General features: G+C 38.7%; 1 protein-coding gene across 11 annotated transcripts in view; it reads left to right on the top strand.

Moving 5' to 3' along the window:
• Positions 1-25,723, top strand: part of CCDC148 (coiled-coil domain containing 148) — a 290,765-nt gene that overhangs the window by 101,732 nt on the left and 163,310 nt on the right. For all 11 annotated transcript variants that reach the window (XR_012497645.1, XR_012497644.1, XM_074336768.1 and 8 more), the window contains 2 exons: positions 372-510; positions 2,291-2,497. Coding sequence is in view for 9 of the 11 variants with exons in the window: in XM_074336768.1 (XP_074192869.1) it covers positions 372-510; positions 2,291-2,497 (346 nt within the window). In the remaining 2 variants the exon portion in view is untranslated. The remainder of the gene's footprint in view (positions 1-371; positions 511-2,290; positions 2,498-25,723) is intronic.

Below are 25,723 nucleotides of genomic sequence, written 5' to 3'. Positions count from 1 at the left end.
ATTCCTTTTAATCTGTATGTTTAATAATTTATTCCCAATGTTTTTTATATATCATTTATTGCTCATGATTTTAAAATATTACAGGCAAGATAGAATAAATATTTAAAAAATATTATATCTCATTGTCAAACTTCTTCAAATTATGCCTGTAACTCATAACAAGACCAAATAAAGAATTGAAAGAACTGATTGTATTAGAACTTAAAACCTTTTCTGTAGCAGAAATTTAATTTGGCTAATGTATTTTTTAAAAAAATGAACAGATTTCATTTTATGTAATCATTATCATTTGCTAATAGCTTGAACAGTTTGAGGTCCCTCAAACTCTGGGATTGCTTAACAATACATTGTGACATTTTTGTTGCTTCCAGAAACTTCCAATTGAGTGAAAATGACCACTGGATTTACCAGGCTGTTTTGGATCAGTATCCTAGAGACCTCTGCGGCAGAAGGACTCTGTATCTGGACATGTTACAAAGATATTTTCCTCACAAATCTAGGCATGATTTGGTGAGTGCTAGACCCTATATACTGGCAAGTTAAATTGTTTTAGTGGTCAATAATTATTCATATATATATATAAATATATATATATGTCTATATAGTTCTAAAAAATATTATTTCGTGTACTCTAGAAAATAATAGGGTTATAAGTCTGTCATTTTTAAAGTCTGTACGGTCCATAAAAGGGTGGAGGACCCCTCTGGCAACATTTACTCCCAATGTGTTTACTTGCCCGTGAGATCTTCACTGTGGCTCCCTGGGTTGCTCTGCTAGTGTTTCACCTCCAGGCGTCTATACATTTACCCCCACACACACCCTGGGTATTGCCTGAAGGTGGAGTGCCTGCTCCTCCATCCAGACAGCTGCTACACCTCAGTCCTTCTGGTCAAGCCAACACGTGCCTCGGGGCTGGGGCCTACCTATACCATCCCCACCACGACAACTCCACTCGATCCCTCTAGATGGATCTGAAACTCAAGGGCCTCAAAGTCAGAACTCAGTCAATAATTACTTGTTTTAATTCTGACCTTTATAGCAGAGACCTGTTATGCCAAAAACATGTTATATAATAAATAATTCACTCTACAATTTTTAAAAGTCTTAATTTATTACATTAAATCCTTCTTTTTATTCCCTGTTGAATCTATTTGCTTCTGTGACCAGCTGTCATTTTTAACTTTGTAGACTTTTGTATTTGCCTATTATTTACATAGTAAAGATTTTTACATTTACTTCTTACTTTGAGTTGATTAGTGTGCATTTTCTGCATGGTGTATGCTTCTTTTCTTAACGTTTGACAGGTTTTAAGTATGTTTTTGGCTTTTGGGAACAAAGCTAAAAAGTTTACAGAACAGATTTTAGTAGCTGATGTTTGGTTTAAATGAAGCATGTTTCATCTTGTACCTCATTAACTATACCTAAATTATTATTTGGAGTAGGACCAACCTTATACCCCTTGCCAGCTTGTTTTCTCACATGACTTAAAGGCTAAATAAGGCATCAAATTTGGAGACGTGGTCTATACTGGCAAAATAAAGAATTATTTAGGTCAGTGACTCTCAATTTCAAAAGACTCACCTTCATATAATGAGCATTTCAGAATCACCTACACAGATTTTTCCTGCTCCTCAGGTTATCTCCAATCCTGTTCTTCCCCTTAATGCTGAGCTCTCCCCTAGCTGGGATTCACTGCCAACAGGAACCACTGGTACCGATGTGAGACTGTCATATTCCTCAGGAGTGTGGGATGGGAAGGGTGAACGTCATTGCTGTAATTACTTCAAGTCTAGACATCCTACAATCTGAATGTTTCCGTCATCAAGAGCAAACTGAGTTTTCAGGATTATTGTAACAATTTTTACTATTTATTTGCATGTGTCTAACTGAAGCACTTGAACTAATTGTTAATATACCAGAACTAATTTAAAGATGGACTATATTTGAAATTAGATATAGGGAAATAGTGCTTTCTGCCCGTAGATTCATTGCCCTGCAGAAGTGGAAGTTGTCTGAGGGCCAGCTGGTCTGATTCTATCTTCCATAAGGAAACTAGGGACTTAGAAATATTACATGACTGATCCTCAGGCACCACTTAGCCGCCGGCTCAGAACTCTGGGACTGGTGCCTGGTCCTGTCTGCTGCATTTACTAGTAAGGTATTTGTCCCGTTTTTCAAAATCATTAGTTATATTTCATTTTATTCACTTTTGGAACTGTGACGTAGAGCAGGGGATCACTTTCATAATAAGTGTAAGAAGAGCTGTAATAACCATCTGTTCTTTTTTTAGGTCGAGCATGAGAAGTATTGTGACCAATATCGCTTCGCTAAGGAGCAGCGAAGGATCCTGATATCAAATTGGAATAAGAATAGGAGAGATTTTATACAGAAGGCTGTGCTGACACTCGCCGAAGCCTGTGCAACTCATGAAATGGAGAGCACATTGGCTAAGGACAGGAAAAAGCAACAGGAATTGTGTGCTGATCTGAAAGCCAAGGTGAGACGCTTTGCAGAAGATGTTTCAGTATTTGTCTGGGTATTCATTTAAGAATTCACTTTTCCCTTTTGTTCACCCTCAACCTAAAGTTCAGTTTCTCTAAAAAGCCTATTTTGAATAAAATTTGTTAGTTTGAACCATAAGAAATTACAATTCCTTTAGTCAAAATAATCAACAATTTCATATGGTTCAACCTGAAGTTACTATAACAGAAGGTTAATACTGAAGTCTTGATTGAGAGCTAGCCAACACCAACCATAAATGCTACACAACAGAGTGAGGTGCTAGATGAAAATGCAGAGTGTAATCATAAAGTAAATGTCTGATGTTGGTTCATGTCCTTCCCATGAAAGATGTAAAAAAAAAAAAAAGGTCAAGTTATGAAGAGGAGAAAGGATCTGCGAAGAGATATGTTGGGAGAGTTTAATAGGTGGTGTGTGAGTCCTCAATAAAGTCAAAGAGGGAGGAGATGGGGTTTTCCTCCTGTTCAGACCTAGTGAGGAGCCTCCAGGATGGCTTGGAGAATTCAGTGGGTAACCCCTGTAGTCAGAGGCTTGAGGACTGGTGTCTAACGCTCACAGGGAAATACAGAGGGGCTGCCTCGGGTAGAACTATAAAAAGTGGTGGCTGTGTTGGGAGTAGCTGCATTCCCCAGAATGGTCACGGCTGCATGCGTTCTGGAGGCCCCAGTGGATGGGGCCTCCCTGGGAGTGTTGGCAGGGCCATTAAAAACAAATTGTCTTGAGGTATAACATGTATACAGTAAAGTGCACAAATCTTGATTTTTTTTTTTTTTTTTTTTTTTTATAAATGACATGGTAGGAAGATGATGGAACAACAAGAATTTTATTCTCTTGGTAGAAAAAAATAACCCAGTAAGCATTACACTATAGCAATTAATAGCACATAAAAACAAATGTTTCTGTTTTAACACATTAGAGGAAATATGCCTGCTCTGAATATTTTTTAAACAAAAAGATATTTCTTTTGACATTGCATAACTGTGGGACTTGAAAGAAAAAAGCTGCATGAAGTCTGATCGACTGTGGGCCAGAGAGCTAATGTGTATTTCTTCTCCGTCTGCAGCTGATAAGAAACACACAGGAGTCAGGGCCATGACAAGTCCTTACATACTCCTGGTGTGTTTATATTCATTTTGCACACATTGTCATTAGCCTTTGAGCTCTGCTGTAGGTGATATTCTCTTTCTGTTTAATGCATTGAGGTAAACATACGTGCAGTAAAGTGCATAGAACATAAGTGTGCTATTGACTGAAGTTTTACAAATATATATTATCCTCTTTTGTGAAATGTCCGCTCAAGTCTTTTGCCCATTTTTCTATTGGGTTGTCTATTTTATTTTATTTTTATTCGTTTGTATGTTCTTTATATATGCTATACACAAGGTCTATTTCTTTTTATTTTCTCTCAATCTGTGAGTTGTCTCTTTACTCTCTTAATGGTATCTTCTGATGAACAAAACATCTTAATTTTAAGGAAATTCTGTGTTTTTTTAAATTTTCAAATGTCTTTGAGATGTGTTATATACAATAAAGTCACTCTTTTAAATGTATAGTTCTGTGAGTTGTGACAAATGCATGACATGTCACCACCACCACAGTCAAGATGTAGAACCGTCCATCCCCCTTCAGAAGTCTTTCATGCCTCTTTGTCAGCCCTTCATCTCCCTCCAGCCTTTGGCAGCTACTGATCTCTGTCCCTAGAGTTTTGCCTATCGTAGAATGTCATATAAATGTAGCCATACAGTATGTGGCCCTTTGAGTCTGGCTTTTTTCACTTAGCATAACGCATTTGCGATCTAGCCATGTTATTGTATGTGTTAATAGTTGGTTCTTTTTTTATTTTAAGTAGTATTCCATGATATGGTTTATCACCGTTTATGCACTCACCAGTTGTTTTCAGCTTTGGGCGGTGAGTGTTACGTTATGATGGGAGTTGGCTTTAGCCTGTGCCTCAGAGAGAGACGTGCCGGTCTGTTTCTCCCCCTGCAGTAGATTCTCAATAGGCACTTGCCAGCCTGGTAGGGAAGGAGGCATTCTGGTTTCCTGGTTCAGCCTCAGTCTCAGGCAGCACCTATGTCCCTGGATCTTGGGACTAGAACATACTCAGTGAGCCTCCCCTCCTCCCCATGGCAGACTGACTGCCTCATGTCTTGGTGGTTCTGTACCGAAGAGAGCTTCCTGTCCCTCCCCCGTGAGAGGAGGGTTTCTTTGTTCCCTTTCGCCAGCTGTAATGGGGCTCCACTTGAACCCTGCTGGGTTTGCTGCTCTTCATCTCTCTCTGTGACCAGTGGCTTTTGTTCCTCCCTCACAGACCTGCACCACCCGAGGAGGCTTCCTCTGCTCCCCTACTCTGACCCTGACCTTTGTGTGAGCATTCTGTGCAGTGTGTGGAGAAAAGCCTGGAAGGGGGTGTCTGTAGCCTCCATGGGTTCTATACACTCATGCTCAGCCACAGCAGCAAATTGTTAAAATTTAACTATCAGTTCATTGCACAGTTTTAGCTGCAATCTTCTTACTCACTTCTATGGTGGCTTGTCTTTCCCGGGCGCTCTGCCTCAGGTGAGCCAGTTCTCACATTGCCTCTCTAGTTTGGAGCCATCTGTTTTTCTTTAAATCCCAGGCTACTTTATTGCCCTGTGACCTCTGCTCTCTGATGGGTTCAAGAAAAGTTTTGATGTTGTCGGCTACGCAGCTTTTTCTTGTGGTTAATATGGGAGCAACATTCTCTTCAGCTTTCGATATCCTAAATAGAAGCCAGAAGGTCCTAATGAAATATTATCTATCCATCTTTTATGTGCCCTATGTAAGAAATCATTGACTAGTGGCATGGGGTCATTTTCAAAGGCATCCTGCCTCAGATTTTTCTGTCCAACAGGGCTCCTGCCAGAGCTGAGGGGACCCCCAAAACAGTGGGGTGGAACAACAATAAATGGGAACCTGATAGGTGAGGAGAACTAGTCAGAGGAAAATGTGTACGGGCCACATCAAGGGAATTTTTCCACAGACAGCTCAGCTAACAATGACAGCAACAAAACTGGTAGGAGGGCAGGTCAGCGTGAACAACCTGCCAGGTTTACTTGGGACAGCAGCCATCAGTCACCAGTGTAACGAGAACTCTGCTGTCCTCTCCTGTACCTCTCCTCCCCTCTTCCCTCCCACCTGGGGACTCTGATGGTCTAAGCATCTACGGGATGAAAGGGGATGTCATCTTGTAAATAAAGAGGGAAGAGTTGATTAATCTTGGACTGGACAATTTAATTTTGAATCAAGACTATTTTTTTACTTCAAGTGACTGTGGGACGTCCTATAACCCAAGAGTGAGCCAGAAGCTCTGCTTAATTTTCACCTAGTGACAGGAGAAACATCTGAGTGGTGGACAAAAATAATGCTGTGTTTTGGTTATTTCCCACATACCATGCTGCTCAATGTATCAAGAGTAATAGATAGAGGGCCCCCTCCATCTCAGGCCTTCTACTAGATGCTTTCTAGGCATTTTCTTGTATTACCAGCAGTGATAAATCTAAGATGTGCAGGGGTTGCTGCAGAGTGCACACGCACTGAAATTAGGGGCTTTGTTCTTCAAGGCAATACCACATGGAGTATTCTCAGAGACTCATGGCCACAGGATGGTGACTAAACATCTCTGAACTTCCCAAGGGGTAAATGTGGGCAGAGAATGCAGAAATTGGAACGTAAAGTAAATCTGGTAAAACGGATTCTATTTCGCATAGAGATGGTGTTATCGTTGGGCTTTGTGTTCCTGATCAAGTACTGAGGCTCAATACATTATAGCCTGGACTGAAAATATATCATAGTAGAAAAGGGGTAACTCTATCAATTCCATAGTAATTTAAAATATTAAACTATGCTTCTGGTTGTTTTTTTTTAAGCTGGAAGGAAACTTAGGGATTTATCCCTGTCCTTCACGTTACAAGTCTGAAAGCTGGAGTCCTGAAAGATACAGTGATGTGTCTAAGGTTCATGCCAGCTCATTTGACTTGAAATTCAATATTGTCTCGGCCTCACACAGCTTTGCATACAAGAATCTTACAGAATAATAGAAGATATTTATTATACTGCGGTTTGCAATGTGCTATAAAACAGACCCACAGAATGTGAAAAATACAACTTCATTGCATCACAAATTTGACCTTTCTAAAACTAGGATGCTAGCAGTAATAAACATTAATTAAACATTTACCCATAATTTTGTTCTCAGTCTTGGAATTTCAAAGGGCTTTTTGGGAAATGATTTAGATGGCTCGTGTCTTTTAATAATAGTGTTAAAGGAATTTTGAAATAATGAGTTTTCTCTTTTTTTCTCTCTCTCTGTTTTGTTTTGGTTTTCTGTCAGTTACAGTTGCTGTAACAAGTAGAGGCTTTTAGACCTTTAGAGGCTTTTAGAGGCGTGAAAGTGGGGAAGTAGAACACTCATTCTTTTGCTCCCACAAAACCTCTCTTTAATCCCCTTAGTTTTCCTGGACTGCTAGCCCCGCCCCACTATCCAGCCTACAGCATTCTGTTAGCTATGCACTTGATTCCTTAGCACCGCTGTTTGTCTATGACATGGCTGGGGAAACTCATTCCCAGATCAGTGTCACATCTCTGCGTCCATGATGGAAAGTGCTGCTAAGAAAAAGTCACCTTCATCTGGACCATCAGTGCCACATGTGAGGCCTTAGTCCTGTCCTTTGTCTGCCAAATCTCCCCATTCCACTTTGGACTGTTTCAAAGGGTCACCAGTCCTTACGAGACCCTTACCTAACGCCATACACCCTCCCCACCAAACTCCCAGGAGACAACCCACAACTACTTTATCAGTAAAATGAAGTCATGGAGGTGTGAAATCGACTCCTAATTCCTGTCTCCCTCACCCGATGTCTCTCCGTCTCCTGCTAGGTGCCCCCCCCCCCCGCCCTATGCAGGATGTGATGCCTTCTGCATGTTCATGTCCAGTCCTTTCCCCTAATGTTTGGAACTTTGGCCCATATGATCACTTTAGAAACTTGGTTCTGTGTATTATCCCCTTTCCTTGTTTGTTTGTTTGTTTGTTTGTTTTTCCCTCTCTTATTCTGTGCCGTATTTCTCTCAGCCTATAAATATAGTTAAGTCTTTCTTATTCAAATCAATTCTTCTCTTGACTCTAAGTCATCCTCTAGCTCCTGGGCAGTCCCTAATCTCTACCCTTTTGCTTGAAAGCAACCCTTTGAAAGAATAATCTCTATTATTTTCTCCAGGAATTCTGACCCCTTCAACTCTACCCAAATCCTCTCCTCTTCTAAGGTCACCATATTATTTAACTCAGTCTTCCATCCTGACCTGAGTGGACCTCTCTGCTTCGTTTCTAACTTTTGACTACTCACTCGTTAACATTCTTCACTCCTTCAGCTTCTAAAGAATTATTCACTTTACCATATCTTAAAGAGATTCTTAATCTGCCTGTGTATTTGTCATTCCCCACTGCTAAAATGCTGGTGTCCTCCAGGTTTTGTGTCCTTGCACTTCGCTCTTCTTTCTCTACTTCATTGGCTCCCAAACCCCACTTGTGATTTTACCTACTTTTATATGCTGATTGCTCTCAACTCTTTTCCCATCTCTGAACAGCACTCTCATTTATCCAGCTACATACTGGTTTTATCAACTTAGAAATCTGCAAACGCCTCAAACTCAGTGTCCAAAATAGAAATCTTTGTCTTCCCCTTGTAGACTTGTACTTCTTTCTTGAAACATGGCTTCGTCTTCACCCTTACTGTTACAGCCAACTTCCGAAAATTAAGCAACTTTGGAAAATTTTGTCTCGTAACTTCTTCTTTTCTATCACTGGGCCCTGACCCTTGTTCCTGAACTTCTGTAGCAGCCCTCTAACGCTTCATATTGTGGCCTTCTGAAATCTTTCTCTTCAACTGCAGTCAGTATACGCTTATCTACAACGCAATTCAGGTTATGCCGTCATTTGATAACAGCACCTCGGTGGCACCCTTGCTTACAATAATGGCCACACTTCCTGGCATGGCTTTTCAGGTGCCCAGTAGCATGGACTCCAGCTCCCTTCCCAGCCTCCTTTCTTGACATCCTCCACCTCATACTTTACAATTTAGAAATACCAAACTCCTTACCATCTACTCTCCCTTTCCTTCTGCCACTGCACTGTACGACGTCTTGTTTCCTGACTCCGAGCCTTTGCTCCTGCTACTGTTGGCTTTGTCTGGAATGCCTCTCCTCCCTCCTTGGTCTGGCTAAAGCTCACTCATCATCAAGATTCGGCTCAAATGTCTGCAACAGGAAGCCTTCCTTGAGTTCTTGGCTATATTCTGTGCGCTCTTGGTTCTCCCTAACCCCTATACATAACCCTGACTTGCCACACTGAAATATCAGTGTCCCTTGCACAACTGCAAACAGGAACCTTGTCTTACTCATCTTGGTATAACATACACCCCCTCCAGCTCTATGCCTTCCCCGATGTAACAAATGTTTTAGTGTTTGGAACACAGTAGGTGCTCAACTTTTGTTGTGAACTTTCTAAAATCCTATACGTCTTAGGCATTCCCTTCTTTTCCACAATACCTCCTGCTGTTATACTATTTTCACTACTTTTTTTCTACCTTGTTTATGAGGAAGCTTGCTGTAGAAACAAGTATGTGAATGTGCAAAGTCATTAAGGAGTAAAGTACAAGTCTTAATTGTCAACATTGAATATGCTGAGATGTCAATTGTGGTTTTAAAAATAAAGCCTGGTAACCTATAAAACTGAGGTATATTTCAGTCATGAACAAAGTTAGCAGGCACTTACTTTTCTTCTCCATTTGATTTTGCTTTTGTGTTCCTTATTCCCGTCTGTAGCTAATTGTGGGTCCTAATCAAGAAGCCACAGTAGTTAGGAAAATTAGATAATGATGGGTAGAAGGTACTTTTCTGAATAAATATCATTTGAACACCCTTTCCACGTTTTGATATAATAGTTTCTCTTGGGATCAACTCCTTCCATACTCTCCATTCTCCACAGATTTCAGTCTCTTTGGCTGTTGGAGAACAGATTTAGATTTAGGTTTCTCAGATCAGATGGTGAATTGTACTTTAAATCAAAATAGAGAGCTTTTTGAGTTCCGATCTGAGTGATAATGCATAACTGATATCACAATGGGCAACTATAAAAACTGAACAAAATATTAAAAAGAAAACTGTTTGTAGGCATTGGACAACCAGTGCATGGATAATATCCTCGAAATAAGAAAAGCTTTGAAGGTTTTCGATAGGGCGTAGAGATCCATTTTGCTGGTGTGGTCATGAGCAAAACAGCATATTCTGGGATCAGGGGTGATGGCAGTGATTTTCTAATTGCGCCAGAAGCAGTATGCCTTTTACCAGACCACCTCTGTGATATGTGGTTCTGGATGTTATTCCTGGAAGCTGGGGCTAGAACTAACTTCTCTGTCCCTTCCAAAGACTTTGTGAACTTTCTGAAATCTTATCATTAATACTTTTCTTCTTAAACAAATGAGGATGGATTCTGTTGTATGCAACTAATAACTCTGACAAAGATGATGTCTTGGGCCTACTATGCTATTCTAACACGCCTGCTTGCTGACTTCAGATTCAATGAGTAGGATTCGGAAGCAGGAAAAACCCATCACTTACCTGGTTTAAGCTGGAATCGATCCAATGGGCACACAGGACCCTCTGTAGGAGCACCTTCAAGGGAGAAGTGACCATTAAACGTACCCATCCATCACATGGCCTAAGTGACTAGATGCAGGGGAAAGGACACTTTTACCGCATGATAACAATCTATCCATGTCCATAGCTGTAATTTACTTCTGTTTATATTCCTGGCATCATCCCAGGGGTTTTTTCCTTGTTAATGGGAGATATGGCAAGTTTCTTCTTCAGCATTAACGATCCTCACATTCCATGCCTTCTTGATCAAAACAGTAAAAAACAACATAATTGAAAAATCTTGGATGTCTAATTTACCACAGGAATTGGCAAAGATTCAGTAGTTTCTGGCAACTTAGGGCATTTGTTCATGAATATCTTGCTGTAGTCAATTATGTCGTCCATCACCACAATGATCAGTGTTATCGATGAGTCCCAGGCATTACTGGCTTCCCTAAGGCCTCTGCAGTTGGGGACATTCACAGAGAAGTTGTCTGTGGTTAACCATGGATATAATATTGGCAGAATCAAGAGAGCTCTGAGGAACCGTAGTCATTGATAATAGAGTGATTTTTGGTCACAGAGGCAGATGGTATTTTCTCTATGTGGATATATTATGCTATCTGTGGCTGTTGGCAAGTAGTTAATTGAAATTCCACAGGGCTTGGGGACTTGACGAATCTATGTATTAGTTCCAAGTAAAATACTGAAAGTAGCCCTACTCTTAAAATGCTTTTGTTTCAAAAACAAATATTTGTCTACATTGGGGTCTATTTTATAAAGTCTAAAAGAGACTGTACTTTTTAATGTTCTCTATAATGAGAACCTTGTATTTTAGTGGCAAGTCATAATATCATCTCACAAGATGTTTTGCAAATGGGGATATGTGGTAGCATATATTGTATTGAATGTTTGTATTTTATAGTGATTTTATGCAGTATAACTTCTGGCAATCATAATCTCAAGGACTGGGTAATTTAAGAGTGGAAGCCACAACTTGGAAAGCCAGTTTTTTTTTAAGTGTGTTTTGTTTAACAGAATATAGAATCCAGAAATAGACCCATACATCTATGGTTAGTTGATTTTCAGTAAAGATACAAAGTGAATTCAATTCAATGGAGAAAGGGTAATTGTATAAATAAATGGTGTGGGAACCATTGACTATCCAGATGCAAAATAAATGAACTTCGATATCTACCTTGTGCCCCATAGAAAAAGTAACTCGGAATGGATCATAGACCTAAATGTAAAACTGAAAAGTATAATATACAGAGAAAGACATCTTAGGAGAAAAATCCGTATAACCTTGGGTTGGACACAGATTTTTAAACACAATACCAAATGCGCTATTCCTGAAAGAGAGAAAAAAAGAGATAAATTGGACTTTCTCAAAATTAAGATCTGCATTGAAAGACACTGAGACAATAAGACAGGCCTCCCACAAGGAAAAAATAGCTGCAGATCACGTATCTGATGAAGGACTTGAATCAGAATTTATAAAGAATTTTCAAAACTTAATAATGAGTAAACAAACAACCCAATTAAAAAAGAACAAAACACTGAATAGTCACTTCACAAAAGAAGATGTACAACAAATAAGACATGAAAATATGCTCAATATGATTAGTCATTAGAAAAATGCAAATTAAAACCTCAATGAGCTATCAGTATATACCTATTAGAAAGCCTAAAATAGAAAATCTGGTTATGCTAAATTTGACAAAGATGTAGAACAACTGGAATTTTTGTTCTTTGCTGGTGGGAGTGCAAATGATACAGTCACTTTGTGAAACACTTTGGCAGTTCCTTATACTGTTAAACATACACTCGTCACATAACCCAGCAATTTTACTCCTAGATGCTTGCTTATTTAAAATGACAACCTATGTTCACACAAAAACCTGTAAGGGAACATGTATAGCACCTTTATTTGTAATTGCTAAAACTGGAAGCAATCCAAATGCCCTCCACTGAGGAAGGGATAAACAAAAGATGATACTTCTATACAATAGAATAATACGTAGCAATGAAAGTAACGAACTACTGATATGTGCAACAACATAGACAAATCTTAAAGGTATTACGCTCAGTGAAAAATGCCAGACACAAAAGGCTTCACACTACGTGATGCTCTTCATGCAAAGACAGAACTATAGGAACTGGGAAGGAGGGACTTGCCCGGTCGGCAGCAAGAGGGGAAGGAGACAGCTACACCACAGCTCTTCAAGTTTATTTTCCAGAAATTGCACTCTCTGGTCCCACTTAACCTCTCACGAGCCAGCACTGACTCACACCTTTCATACCTGGCTGCAAGTTGAACTGTGTGGTTTATTTTAGGTGGTTGATTTCCAGCCAAAATCAAGAGGACATTACTATGAATAAATAAGAGGGACAACTAGTAGACTCTACGGCTGTGAGTTACCAGCAAGGGGTTTGGGGGTACCTGCCTCCCTAAAACTCTACATCTAATTCAGTCATTTTCACAAAAGGTCTCTATGGGCTATTATCTCTAAGGACAAACATAGGGCCCTTTGAGTTCTCTTGGAGGGCTGAGTCTATGGTATTTTTAAGGGACAACCTCAGGGTAAAAAAAAACCCACGAAGATTTGGTTAAGTGGTCACTGTATTCCCTAGCTTCTCTCAGTCCCATTGGTACCATCTACTTTTCTTCCTCTTCACTTCTGTTCCACCTGTACTTGCTTTGTGATGGCCCAATATTTGTGGAGTAAATAAATGAAACTTTGCTTTGAAACTTGTAGGCTAAAACAAATCAAACTGCTATTATTGTAGGTCTGAAATGGCTGAATATTGGCACTTTCATATGGCATAACCTAGTGTGTAGATAAGTATAAAAAGCGTTGGCTCCTTTTACTTTATATATAATGGTTTATTAACAGTGCAGCGTTCCCTAGAGATCCAATTTTACACGTAATGCAATAGGTGAATGTGCTCTTTTTCCCGCTGCCCATTGTTCTCCCTGTGCTCACCTGTCACATTTATTACATCTGATATAAATGTTTGTAGGTCTGTTGATGGACTCTAAACATGCGAAGGGAAGGGAACACTTTTTTATTCATCTTTGTATCACTAATGCCTAACACCAGTTATCACCATAATAAGTACTCAATAAGCCCCAGTATTAATTTCATATACCCTTGAATAGGTAATATTTGTGTGAAATTGACTTTAAATTTTTAAAAAGTGCTACAGGAAGAATGCTGTATACCCATTTATGTCCTCTGATAATCTACTTGTTTCAAATTGTTCATATCTGACTTTGATGTTTTTCTTTTTCTTTATGTTTTCTTTATTTTTAAGTTTTTAAATTAAAGTTTATTGGGATGACAATGGTTAGCAAAGTTACATAGGTTTCAAGTATACAATTCTGCAATACATCATTTATATACCACATCGTGTGTCCACTACCCATTTTTCATGGTTTAAAAAAAATTGTATTTTAAAATCAGTTCATGGCGTTATCTTCCCTAATTCTGCTCAAACCAATCTCCATAGTTTTCACAACACCACAGCTCATTCTGGTATCTATATCTATATTTTTCTCCATATAGAAACTCAGAGGGCAGGTCTATTTGCTTTTTGTAGTTTGCCATTTGACCCTGGCATTGTTTGACTGAGGAAACTGTAGGCAGTGGAGAGAAAAATTGGGTAAAAGGACTCTAGTCCTGATTTCTTGCTCTTAGCTCCAGATGGCACAGGAAGTCTTTTATCAAAAGAATTTCATGTTTAGGTTTGACAGGTTATAAGTGGACAGATGAGGTCATCTTTTTAATGTGTTGTGTATTTTCATAGAACTCTGGATGATAATGAAGATGTTAAATATATTAGTTATCGAAAGAAATCTCTGTTTTGGTATCTTTGGTGTTTAAGTACATTTCTACTTAGTGGAGCATTTAGTACACTGAATACAGTGTTTGTCTGGCATCCGTTACCAGGCCGATTCTAACCCAGTGAATTCCCATTAGAGCATTTTCACTGCAGACTACTTGATAAAATCCCCATTTTGTAAATGTCTCAAGTAATATATCTCGAGCTTCTCCTATATTGTCTCATTATAACAAATGTTACATTTGGTTGTGATTGCTTGCTGGAAGTTCTTTTTTGTGGGTGAGAGAGGCAGACTAGCAAAGGGATAAAGTTGAACAGAAAAATGAGAAAAATAATCTGTTAGTGCCTGAGGCATTTCTAATAAAGAAAATCAAATTTCTGGTCATGAAAGGACAATAAGAGACAATGCTAAAAGTGATTCTTCTGGGCTCTGTGCCTATTTCTTTACTTTCACAAAAAATGAAATTTGTAAAAGACACATATTGAAGGGCTGAGTGTTTAAAAGTGACACAAGTTATTTGTTACTAATTTACTTAGTGATTATTGCAAATATTATTTTTCTCTGTATATAGCATAACTCATTCATTTACTGGGTCACCAAGTATTTTTTGAGCCCCTGCACTGTGTTAGGCAGTAGGAATTCAGAGCTGCCCTCCGGGATCCAGATTCTAGTAGGAGACACAGCCATATAAACATCCGGTATTATGGAGGGTGATAAGTGCCACGGGAGAGAGATGTATGCAAATTATGGGAGCACAGAGATGGTTGCATAGCCTACAGGAAGAGACAGCAGTAAGAAGCACCGACAGAGGCAACCATCTGAACTAAATCCTAAAGGATGGTATTTGTCAGCTTGGTAGAACGAGAAGTGGGAAGATGTGTTCCAGACGTGGGGACAGATGAGCCACTCTCCCATAGGTCAGAAACCACATGTCACAGTACAAAAGCAGTTTGGTGTTTCCTCTTCAGAAATTGTGGGCCAGAGAGTCATGAGAGGAGGGCTAGGGAGGTTGGTGCATGTTAGATCTTGCAGGAGCCCTGTGTGCCATGTCAAGGAGCTGGAGTTTCAGTGAATGTGTGCAATGAGGTGCCATCAAAGGGGTTTAGTTGGAGTCTGCCATGTTTTAAGATCAGTCTGCTAGCTCAGGGGAGGGTGCATCTTATGGGGACAGGGCTAGATGAGGGGAGCGAAGACAGCCATCTATTGCCATAGTCCGGGTGAAAGATGACAGTGGTCTGAGAGAGAATAACAGAGACCGAGAGGAAGAGATAGAGGGGTATTTAAAAAGCTAAATGGGCACAACTAGGTGAAGGAGAAGAAAGTACCGATGATGGCCAGATTTATAGCTTTCATTATTGAATGGATGAGTTCATTCATTTGTTCCTTTGCTCACTCATTTAGTCATTCATTCAATAAATATTCAGTGAGTGCTGAATATATGCTGGCATTCTTGGAAGTACTAGGGAGTCAGCCATGAAACAGACCCCTAAATCCCAACCCTTATGGTACCTACATTCTAATAGAAATTAAGATGACTAACTAGATAAATGAATGAAATATATGTTGCAAGAGAGTGATAAGTACTGGTGAGAAAAATATTAAGCAAAGAAAAGGATACAAAGTGTGGGGGTACTATTGAAAATTGAGATCGACTAACTATGGAAGGGCTTAAGGAGATGATGGCAATTGAGCAAAAACCTACCAGAGATGAGAAGAGCATGTTTTGAGTCTAGAGAAAATGTAACAGGCAAGTCTGGGCAAAGGGGACAGCAAGTGCAAAGGCCCTGCAGATTGTGCTTGAGGAACAGAAATCAGAACTGGGTGGTTAGAGTAAGTAGAGTGACCTAAACCGTTTAACAGGCTCTCTCTGATAGTTGGTTTGAGAATAGACTAAAAGGGCAAGGGAAGAAGCTGGCAGACCCATTCAGAGGCTTGCAGTTAGCCAGGTGAGAGGCAATAGTATGAAATGCTAACATAAAATGACAACATGCACCGCCTGGCTGAACATGCCCTGTGCCCAGTCCTTCCCAGATGCCAGTGCCTTTGTCCCCCAGCTTGTTCCCCCCACATCCCCTCCTCAGCGTGCAGCCATGCCCCAGCCCCCTCTCCTCTGGGACTCACCTCAACCCCCATGTCTGCCCTGACAGGTTCCCCCAGGTCAGCCCCCCACCATGTGATGCTGCTTTGCTCCTCCTCCCTGAGACTTCTGCCTCACCCAGGCCCCAGCCATGTGCTTCCTTCCCTCCGCTCCTTTCTTTAACCACCTACCCACAGTCTACCCCTGAAGCACTACCTTTTTGCAGTCTTCAAAATAGTACCAAATATTTGCGAAAATAATTTCTGGGATCTTACAATTGGATATGCATTCCTGAACAATACAAGTTGGTTTTGCCTCTGTTTGAATTCTTGTGAATGGAATCAACGAATATGTTATTGTATTGTGGGGCATCTTTTCTTCAATACTTTGCTGTTGTGTGTGTCTGCAGTATGCCACAATCCGTTTCGCTGTTGATGGACATTTGGGTTGTTTGCACATTAGGGTTTTTAGGAACATGTCGCTATGAACATTCTTACCCATGTTCCCTGGTGCCACATTTCTATGGCGTTGATCCTTACAAGTGGATGGCTGGGTCATAGGGCATGTGTATTTACAACTTTGCAAGGTGCTACCATACTTTTTCCCAAAGGGGTTGTACAGGTTTACAGTTACACCAGCTATGCATACAAGTTCCCATTGTTCCACAGCCTTGCTAATGCTGGTGTTTGCAAATGTCTTCATTGTAACTGATAGATGTGAACTGGTATTTTGTAGTGGTTTTCATTTGCAGTTCTCTGATTTCTGGTGATGTGGAGGACCTTTTAGCATGTTTAATGGCTCTTTGGATTTCTTCTTTGTAAAATTGCCTGTTCAAATCTTTTGTCTATATTTTTCTTATTGGGTTGTCGGTCTTCTTTTTATCAATTTATGCTTGTTCTTTAAATATTTTGAGTACGAGCTCTTGTGGATTTTATGTGTTTCAGATATGTTTCCCCACACTACATCTCTCATTTTCACTCTCTTAGTTGTACCTTTCAATTAGGAAGTTTTTAATTTTTCAGTTATGAATTTATCAATTTTTCTATTTTATAGTTAATGATTTTGTATTTTATATAAGAAGTCTTTCCCTACCCCCAAAGTTATAAATATATTTTTTCTTTTAACCTTCTAAAGGCTTTGTTATTTTACCTCTGATACTTAGCTCTATGATCTACTACCTGGAATTTTTTTTTTTTTAGTGCTTTGAAGTAAAGGTCCATTATTTATTTATTTATTTATTTTTTAAATCATAAGGATACTCAGTTGTTCCCATACCTTTTATTGTAAGGTGTGTCCTTTCCCACTGCTTTGCAGTTCCACCTGTGTCATAAGCCAAGTGTCTGTAAATATGTGGATCTATTTCTGGATACTGTATTCTGTTTCATTTGTCTATATGTAATGAATGGCTAATACTATCCTGCTTTAGTTTCTATTGCTTTATAAATAAGTATTGATTTAGGATAGAATAACTGCTCCTTCCTTATTCTTCTTCATAAGTCCCTTAGTAATTGTTAGACTTTTGCATTGCCATATACATTTTAAAAAGTTTGCCACATTCTAAAAAAAATCCTATTGAGGGTTGTTTAAGAGTTTCATAAATATATAGGTAAATTTGACAAGAATGGAGAGATTTACAAAATAAGGAACATAGTGTGTTTTAATTTACTTAAGCCTTTTTTAGTTTAATTTTGCTCATAAAGTTTTATAATTTCTTTGCTACTCTACATAGATTCTATACATCTTTTGCTAGATTTATTTCAAAGTAGTGTTTTTGATGCTGCAGAAAATGATACCTTAAAAAAATCATATCTAATGTTTATTGCCTGAACATAAAAATATAATTTATACTGATTATAAATAACTATGATATACTAATATTAATATGTTAAGTGTTATTAATTCTAATACTTTACCTCCATATTATGTTAACTTGACTATTACTTTCTGTGAATAACAATTTTGCTTCTTACTTTCCAATGCTTATCCCCTTTATTTATTTTTATGCCTTACTGCTCTGGCTAGGACTTTCAATATGCTATTGAATAGAAGTGTTGATGGGGCATCTTTGTCTTGTTTCTGATCTCAAAGAGAACACTTTCATATTAAGGAAGTTCTCTGTAATCCTAGTTTGCTAGAAGTGTATGTATGTATGTATGTATATGCACATATGTGTATATGTAAATCTATTATTATTAAATGCTTTTTTTTTGTTTCTATGCTTAACTTTTCTATATAGCCCCTCTATTTTATATTCTATACTTCTTTCTGGATAATTTCTTCTGACCTATCTGTGGCTTATCAGTTCTCTTTTCAGCTATTTCTAACCTGCCATTAAACCCACCACTGAATTCTTTTTCTTTAATTTAATTTAACATTTTCAATTACAGTTAACATTCAGTATTATTATATATTAGCTTCAGGTGTACAACACAGTGGTTAGACATTTATATAATTTACGAAGCGATCCCCCCAGTTAGTCTAGTGCCCACCTGGCACTATATCTAGTTATTAGAATATTATTGACTGCGTTCCCTATACTGTACTTTACAACCCCTTGACTGTTTTGTAGCTACCAATTTGTGCTTCTTAATTCCTTTACCTTTCTCATCTCCCCAACCCCTACTTCCATCCGGCAACTCTCAGCTTGTTCTCTGTATCTATGAGTCTGTTTCTGTTTTATTTGTTCATTTATTTTGTACTTTAGATTCCACATATAAGTGAGATCACTGAATTCTTAATTCTGGTTATTGTAGTTTTCAGTTCTAGAATTTGAATTTGCTTCTTTTTCAAAATTTGAAATGTCAATGTACATAGTTTTCAATTCCTTGCCTAAATTTTTAAGCTCAGCTTTTATCTCTATGCACATAGTAAGCACAGGATTTTACAATCTGTTTCTGATGATTCTTGTAGAATTCCTTCTCCTTCTTCTTCTTCTTCTTCTTCTTCTTCTTCTTCTTCTTCTTCTTCTTCTTCTTCTTCTTCTTCTTCCATCATCATCTTCATTTTTATTCTGGTTCTAGCTCAAGCAGACCCCCCTGGTGCAGCCCTTCAAAACCCATGTTTCCTCCATGATCTTTTCAAAGCACTGCTCTTCTCCCTTAGTTGGTGAATGCCCCATTGGTCACGTCTCAGGTTTTCAGAAAAGAATTGGTATTTTTGAGCAGCTATCCAAATTCCCAAAAGGAAATCCTCATTTGGTCATTTAATTTCTTACTATCTTGCTAGCTCTTTAAAAAGTTATTATTATTATTTCTAAAAAAAATTTTTGGCTAGTTATTTTTTCAGTTCAGAAGAAATGTTTGGTATGATGTAACTAGTCTGTCATAATTGGTTTTATTTTCCAATAAAAGTAACTATGCTTTTTAAAGAATGAGTCAATTTAAAGAAAAATATTAATATCCACAGATGATCTGTGGATCTTGTGTATGAGGGGACATTCTAGTGACTGAAGCTTGTCAAACACTGGTGTAGTGGATAAGGCCAGAAGTGCTCGTCACATCTACGTGATTCATGTCTTGTCTAGATCACTTATGAGCTCGCTAACCTTGAACAAGTTCCTTAACCCTCTAAGACTCTGTTTCCTCATTTAGAAAATAGAGAAAATAACTCACTGTATTGTAGTATGGATTAAACGAAGCCATGTGTGTAAATCACATGGCATAGTCCATGGAATTTAGCAAACATTTCATAAGTGTTACTTATTGTTTTCCTTATTTGTGAGTCAGAGAAAAAAATGCTACTGGCATTTTTAGGTCAATCATTATTTCCCTTAGTTATGACAAAACATTAGCCTAATTTGGAACATTTCTTGGTAGATGTGAACTGTTAAGTATCAAGAATGGTCATCGTTATTTCAAAGGAGTGTAGGATGCTTCATAGTAGTTACCCAAATCCTCAAGAGGGTTTTTGCATGAAATGGTCAGTCCAGCTGTGAATAGCCAGCCTTTCAGGATGTGTACTTCCCAACTTGAATCTCTGCAAATGGCACTGCCCCCTTGAGTTATGCTCTGCAATCATTCTCCATAGCTACTTGCAGTAGTCCTGGGAATATTCTTCAATGATGATATGTTCTTAACACATTTGCAATATTAACTTACAAACCATAATTGGACTTAAGGTATCTGTTGTGATTAGTCCTAACAATTATTGCTTCTTAACAGATTTATTTTTTTTAAACATTGACCACTTTTTTTTTTAAACATTGATTTTTTTTTTTTTTAAAGATTTTATTGGGGAAGGGGAACAGGACTTTATTGGGGAACAGTGTGTACTTCCCGGCCTTTTATTTCCAAGTCAAGTTGTTGTCCTTTCAATCTTAGTTGTGGAGGGTTCTGTTCAGCTTCAAGTTGCTGTCCTTTTAGTCTTAGTCGTGGAGGGCGCAGCTCATCTCCAGGTCCAGTCGCCATTTTCTAGTTGTAGTGGGCACAGCCCACCGTCCCTTGCGGGAGTCGAGGAATCGAACTGGCAACTCTGTGGTTGGGAGCCCACTGGCCCATGTAGGAATCGAACCAGCAGCCTTTGGAGTTAGGAGCATGGAGCTCTAACCGGCCCCTTAACAGATTTCTTGAATCCTAGTTCATGTCCTGGCACTTTCTGTATGGACATGGACAAATCACTTAATATTCCCAGGCCTCAGTTTCTTTGTCTGTGAAAGATAAGAGTCGAACTAAATTATCTCCAGCTTTAAAATTCTATGATTCACACGTAAAATACAATTTCAGTATCCCTGTAGTGGATTTGCGTCTTTGAGTGAATTTCTAATATTAGTGTGACAGTTTGGAATTTTTACATAGGCTGATAATTAGTGTGAAGAATCACTCTTTTTCCATTTGTCATGTTAATAAAACATACATATTGTAGAACAAATGTGTGACATTTAAAATAATGGGGCTTAGTCTGACCTAAGAGCCTGTTTTAAAGTCTGTTCCACACCACGATTATCTGTGTATAAATGACCGTATCGGATACCTACTTAGTTCACAATATTTGACATGGCTGAAAAAAGTCCTCAGCAGTGATCATGGAAATGCCATTTTGTGTGTCTGAATGGAGTTTCAGCTCACCTAATGTAATGCTTCATACTTAATCTTAAAGTTGGCTCAATGGTACAATTAGGCAGTTTTGAATTCAAACTCAATAAACTTCTAGTGCTTTATCCTGGCCTGATAAGACTCTTGAAAAACATCAAGTCATGTAAATAATGTACAACTAAATATTATTTTACATGTTAATCTTTCTATTTAACTAAATCAATTTACTTTTCTTTTTGAGAAGTTAGGTATTCTTTTCTGAAAGAGAGAGAGAGAGAGAGAAAGAGAGAGAGAGCAAGCCTGTCGGGAATCTATAGGTATAATGGTTATTGTTTGATTTTAAAGTGAATGGATGCTCAGGCCATAAAGTTCTTTGAACACTGACAAATACTGCTGATGATGTACAGCGGCCATTCTGTCTGGAACTTACTCTCCTGGAAAAACGCTCACAATAATCGTACCTTTTCAGTCATCATGACTACTTACAATTTGCTAAAGTAATAATAATTTCTCCAGAGATTTTTTCAATACAAAATTTCCCCATTAAGAATCTTTTACAAAATACTTAGACTAAACATAACCAAATGCAAATCGGACTTCCAGCTGTCACCAAAGGTCTCCAAAGAATGTACTTTGATTATAAAACTAGATTGACAGGGACTTGAGAAAAGGACTCCAAAAAGCCACAGAACTGTTAGGGGCCTTTGTTCACATCAATTCCCTAGTATGAAGCCATAGAGAAGTGTTAATATAAAAAAGTTCCTTCTTTCTTTTTTGAGAAAGGAGAAACCTAATTACTACGTAGAAGTGAGTGGTGTGGCTCCCACTTGTGCATACAGATGCTCTGAAAGGAAACCTATTATAGTGCTGCAATCTAAGCAATATAACAATTACAATTTAGTTATCTTCTTTAATTTTTCAAAATGCTTAACGTATATTTTTCTGTCATCAAAGCTATCTTATGACAGAAGAAAAATTATCATCCCTTAGCTGCAGGTAAGGGCATTGAGTCACAGAAAACTGGCCTGCCAGAAGTGATGTATGCGGCATTTGATTTGGGACTAGAAATCATTCTGTAGATTCTTAGCAATGCCATTTCCTAAAGAGTATAGGATCACTTACAGGTGCTTAACAATAGAAGGGAAAATGCTGCTCAGAGCATTCTTCGTTCTCCTTTTCCATGATCCTTTCCCTCCGCACTAATTCCAGGGCAAAGTGAGTTGGCCTTGTTGTTCCCAACCATACAAGTGTTTGGTGGCTACCTCACTACTAATTTAATAATTCAGATAAATTCATTTGACTCTGTTGATTTACCCCCTTTCTTCTTGAAATTCTTTTATCCTTGCTTCTGAGATTCTTCTCTGTCCAGTTTTTCTTCTAGTCTATGGCTACTCCTCAGACACTCTTGGATTGCAGTAATAGTCTCTGCATGAATTGCTCCAACACTTTCTTGAAAACTGAAATCTATCTTCCAAACAGCTACCAGAAGAATCTTCCTGAAACTAAACATCCTGCCATGTTACCTCCTTGCTTAAAACTTGTGAATGGCTTCCCAGGGGCCTTGGCAGTGATTGTCAATGCTCTCAGGCACAGCGCCCCCTCTTGGCAACGAATATTCTATAACATCTCATTTACTTTCTCCAATGAAATCCATAGAAAATACAATCAGCTTATACACGTGACTTGAAAATGAAATCAATATAATACGCTAACAATAATGTAAAAGGGAAGTAAAATATAATAATTTAATATAAAATAACATGTATTTCAATGTGTAAATGTTTGGGTGTGACATCCTCAGAAGATATAATGGTCAGATACTTTCACCTTTGTGTAGAATAAAAGCGAGTGTGATGGCTGCAGATGCAGATGGATACAGATGTGTGTATTCATTCATGACTGAAATCTATAAATCTATGAGTCATGTTGCCATCAGTGACGTAATTTTCTAAAATGGCATAATTCAGCCACATAGTTTATAATACTATCTTTTTATACTTTAATGTAAACAGAAATCACCTGGAGATCTCCTTAATGCTCAGTCTGGGGTGGTGTTTGAGATTATGCTTTTCTAGGTGATGCCTGTGCTGCTGATCCATAGGCCACATGTTGAATAGCCAGAACCTGGACTGGGGTGCCTTCATTTCTAATCAGAGACAAATAACGTCTCGGGGATAGTTCAGTAAAATCTCGAAGTCCCATACAAGGCTGGAGTAACATACAGATGCTATCTGTATGTCATATATTGCTGTCCTGGAACATAGCCATGGAGGCTGGCAACCTTAGGCTCTTAGCACAGAGCAAGAACCAGTGAGCTGCAGAGAAACACTGTCCCCTTCTCTGAGAAAGAGTCCATGGCTAAAGTTGGAATTCCTGCCAAGGGACTTGTAATATTTAACGGGGGTACACTGGAGCAAGATAGATCCTGCCAAACCTAAATTCATTTTATAATCTCATGCCACATATTATTTCAGGTATTCAGGTGCCTGAGAGAAATGCATGAGAGGTAATGGTGGAAGGATGGCATGGCATTTAAATCCTTTGAAACAGGGACTAGTGAGCATGAGTCATTTCTGTAAGGAACCCAGAAACACTGTGGCACAGGAATCTAAACAACAGAATAAATGAGCAAACTAAACAGAAATAGTCTCAGAGATATAGAGAAAAAATTTATGGTTGCTAAATGGGAGGGGGTGGAGGTGGGGGAGAGGGTAAAGGGATTAGAAAGTACAAATCAGTAGCCACAGGGATATGAAAAACACAGGGATATTGTCAGGGGGATATGAAAGACAGAGTGGGGAATATAACCAATAATGCCGTAAAGATTTTGTAGGGTGTCAGGTGGGCACTTGTCTTATTAGGGAGACCACTTCACAGACTATGTAGAAGCCTGACCAGTGTGCTGTACACCTGAAGCTGAGGCTGAATAATATCGAATGTCAACTATAATTTAATATATACTGGTATATATAGTCACAGGATATGGAGTACAGCATAGGGAATATAATCAATGGAACTGTAACAGCTATGTACGATGACAGAGGGGTAAGTAGATTGGGGGAGGGAAATTATCACTTTGTGAGGGGTGCAAATGTCTAACTAGTACATTGTTTTGTACACCTGAAACTTATAAAAAAAAAGTAGCTGGAAAAAACTTTGCTAGTTGTCATAAATATTGAGGGAGAAACAAAAGAAACAAATTAAACAATCAATTGATTAATTGCATTGTTTAGCAAAAAAAAAAAAAAAAGAATGGCAGGAATGTATGGCTGGTCAGCATCTCTAGGGTTGGGAGGCTTTGCAAGCTCCAGGTGATGTCTTTCAAGAAGAGCCCCTATAAGAGCTGCAGCTTAGTGGATGCACCATGGAGACGGCAGATCCTCCCCCAAGGTTTAGGAAAGAGGCAAATCCCCATCAGACGTGAGCTTGTTAGTGTTTCCTCTGTTAACCCCTACAAACACTTTGTAGTGGTCTGAATTCCCATAGGAGGAGGAAGCCATAAAAGTTATACACAGACGTTAATGTAACTTCATTTGTAGTCTGGGGACATTGGGATATCAATAGTAAATAAAAAATATTTATGTTATTTACTATTGATAATCATCAGATACCTCCTTCACTGTTCTCTATATATCAAACCTATTATCACCGTAATATACAGTTTTCACCTATCTTCATCTCCTTTTAGTTTGACATCTATAGGTCTCAGATCTGTAAGACTTCCACAAAAATTTTCTTCCTGGTCTTCATTAGATGCTCATGTTAAGAGTTTGCCGATCTAGAATCACAATTTGTGGTACAGAAAGCAAATCTTTCCTTGACCCTTTGTTCACAGACAGCTATTTACTTCTCACATTCTCCGTCCTCTTCCAAAGTCATGGTCTCTAATTAGAAGAAAAAAATTAATCCACCTCTTGTGTCTCCAAGGTTTCAATTTCTGAGACAAGTTTTTAAGGTCCAAGACATACATTCTGGATTTTATTGTTTCATTCTTTACCATGAGCGGAAATGTGGGGTTAGTGTGCTTGATTCTAGGCAAGCTCTCTTTGAACCTTGACTGGATACTCTGAGAAGATAGATTCCCCCCATCAGACTTGCATCCAACTGCCCGGTCTTCTGCAGGAAGCACCACACATCCATTCCAGCACAGCAATGCAGGCTTGTCCTCTGGGGCGGGGCTTCTGGGGCTTCATCTTCCCATCCTGACTGTGAAGAGCTTCATACCTGACATATGGTTAAGGCATTATGGAGTTTCCTCTTTTTTTTTTTAATCTACGTCAAAGACAAGAAATGCCAAAGAATTGGCAGTAGTTGTGCTTTTCCTTTTTTACTTTAGTTCAAGGATACTTTATTCCATTTATCCATGAACTGTGCTTCACCCTCTGTAAATAAGAGGTGTAGAAAGTCCCGTATTTCTCCCAAAATAAGACCTAACCGGAAAATAAACCCTAGCAGATTTTTCAGGATGACATCCCCTGAACATAAGCCGTAGTGTGTCTCTTGGAGCAAAAATTAATATAAGATCCAGTCTTATTTTCGGGGAAACACAGTAAGTACCAAATCCTTGTCCACCATCAAGGAGACCAAGTTACATTT

This window comes from Rhinolophus sinicus, linkage group LG01, assembly GCF_036562045.2.
Source record: "Rhinolophus sinicus isolate RSC01 linkage group LG01, ASM3656204v1, whole genome shotgun sequence".
Lineage (NCBI taxonomy): Eukaryota > Metazoa > Chordata > Mammalia > Chiroptera > Rhinolophidae > Rhinolophus > Rhinolophus sinicus.
The sequence above is the reverse complement of the archived record's forward strand: the minus strand, read 5'-3'. Positions and strand labels throughout refer to the sequence as shown.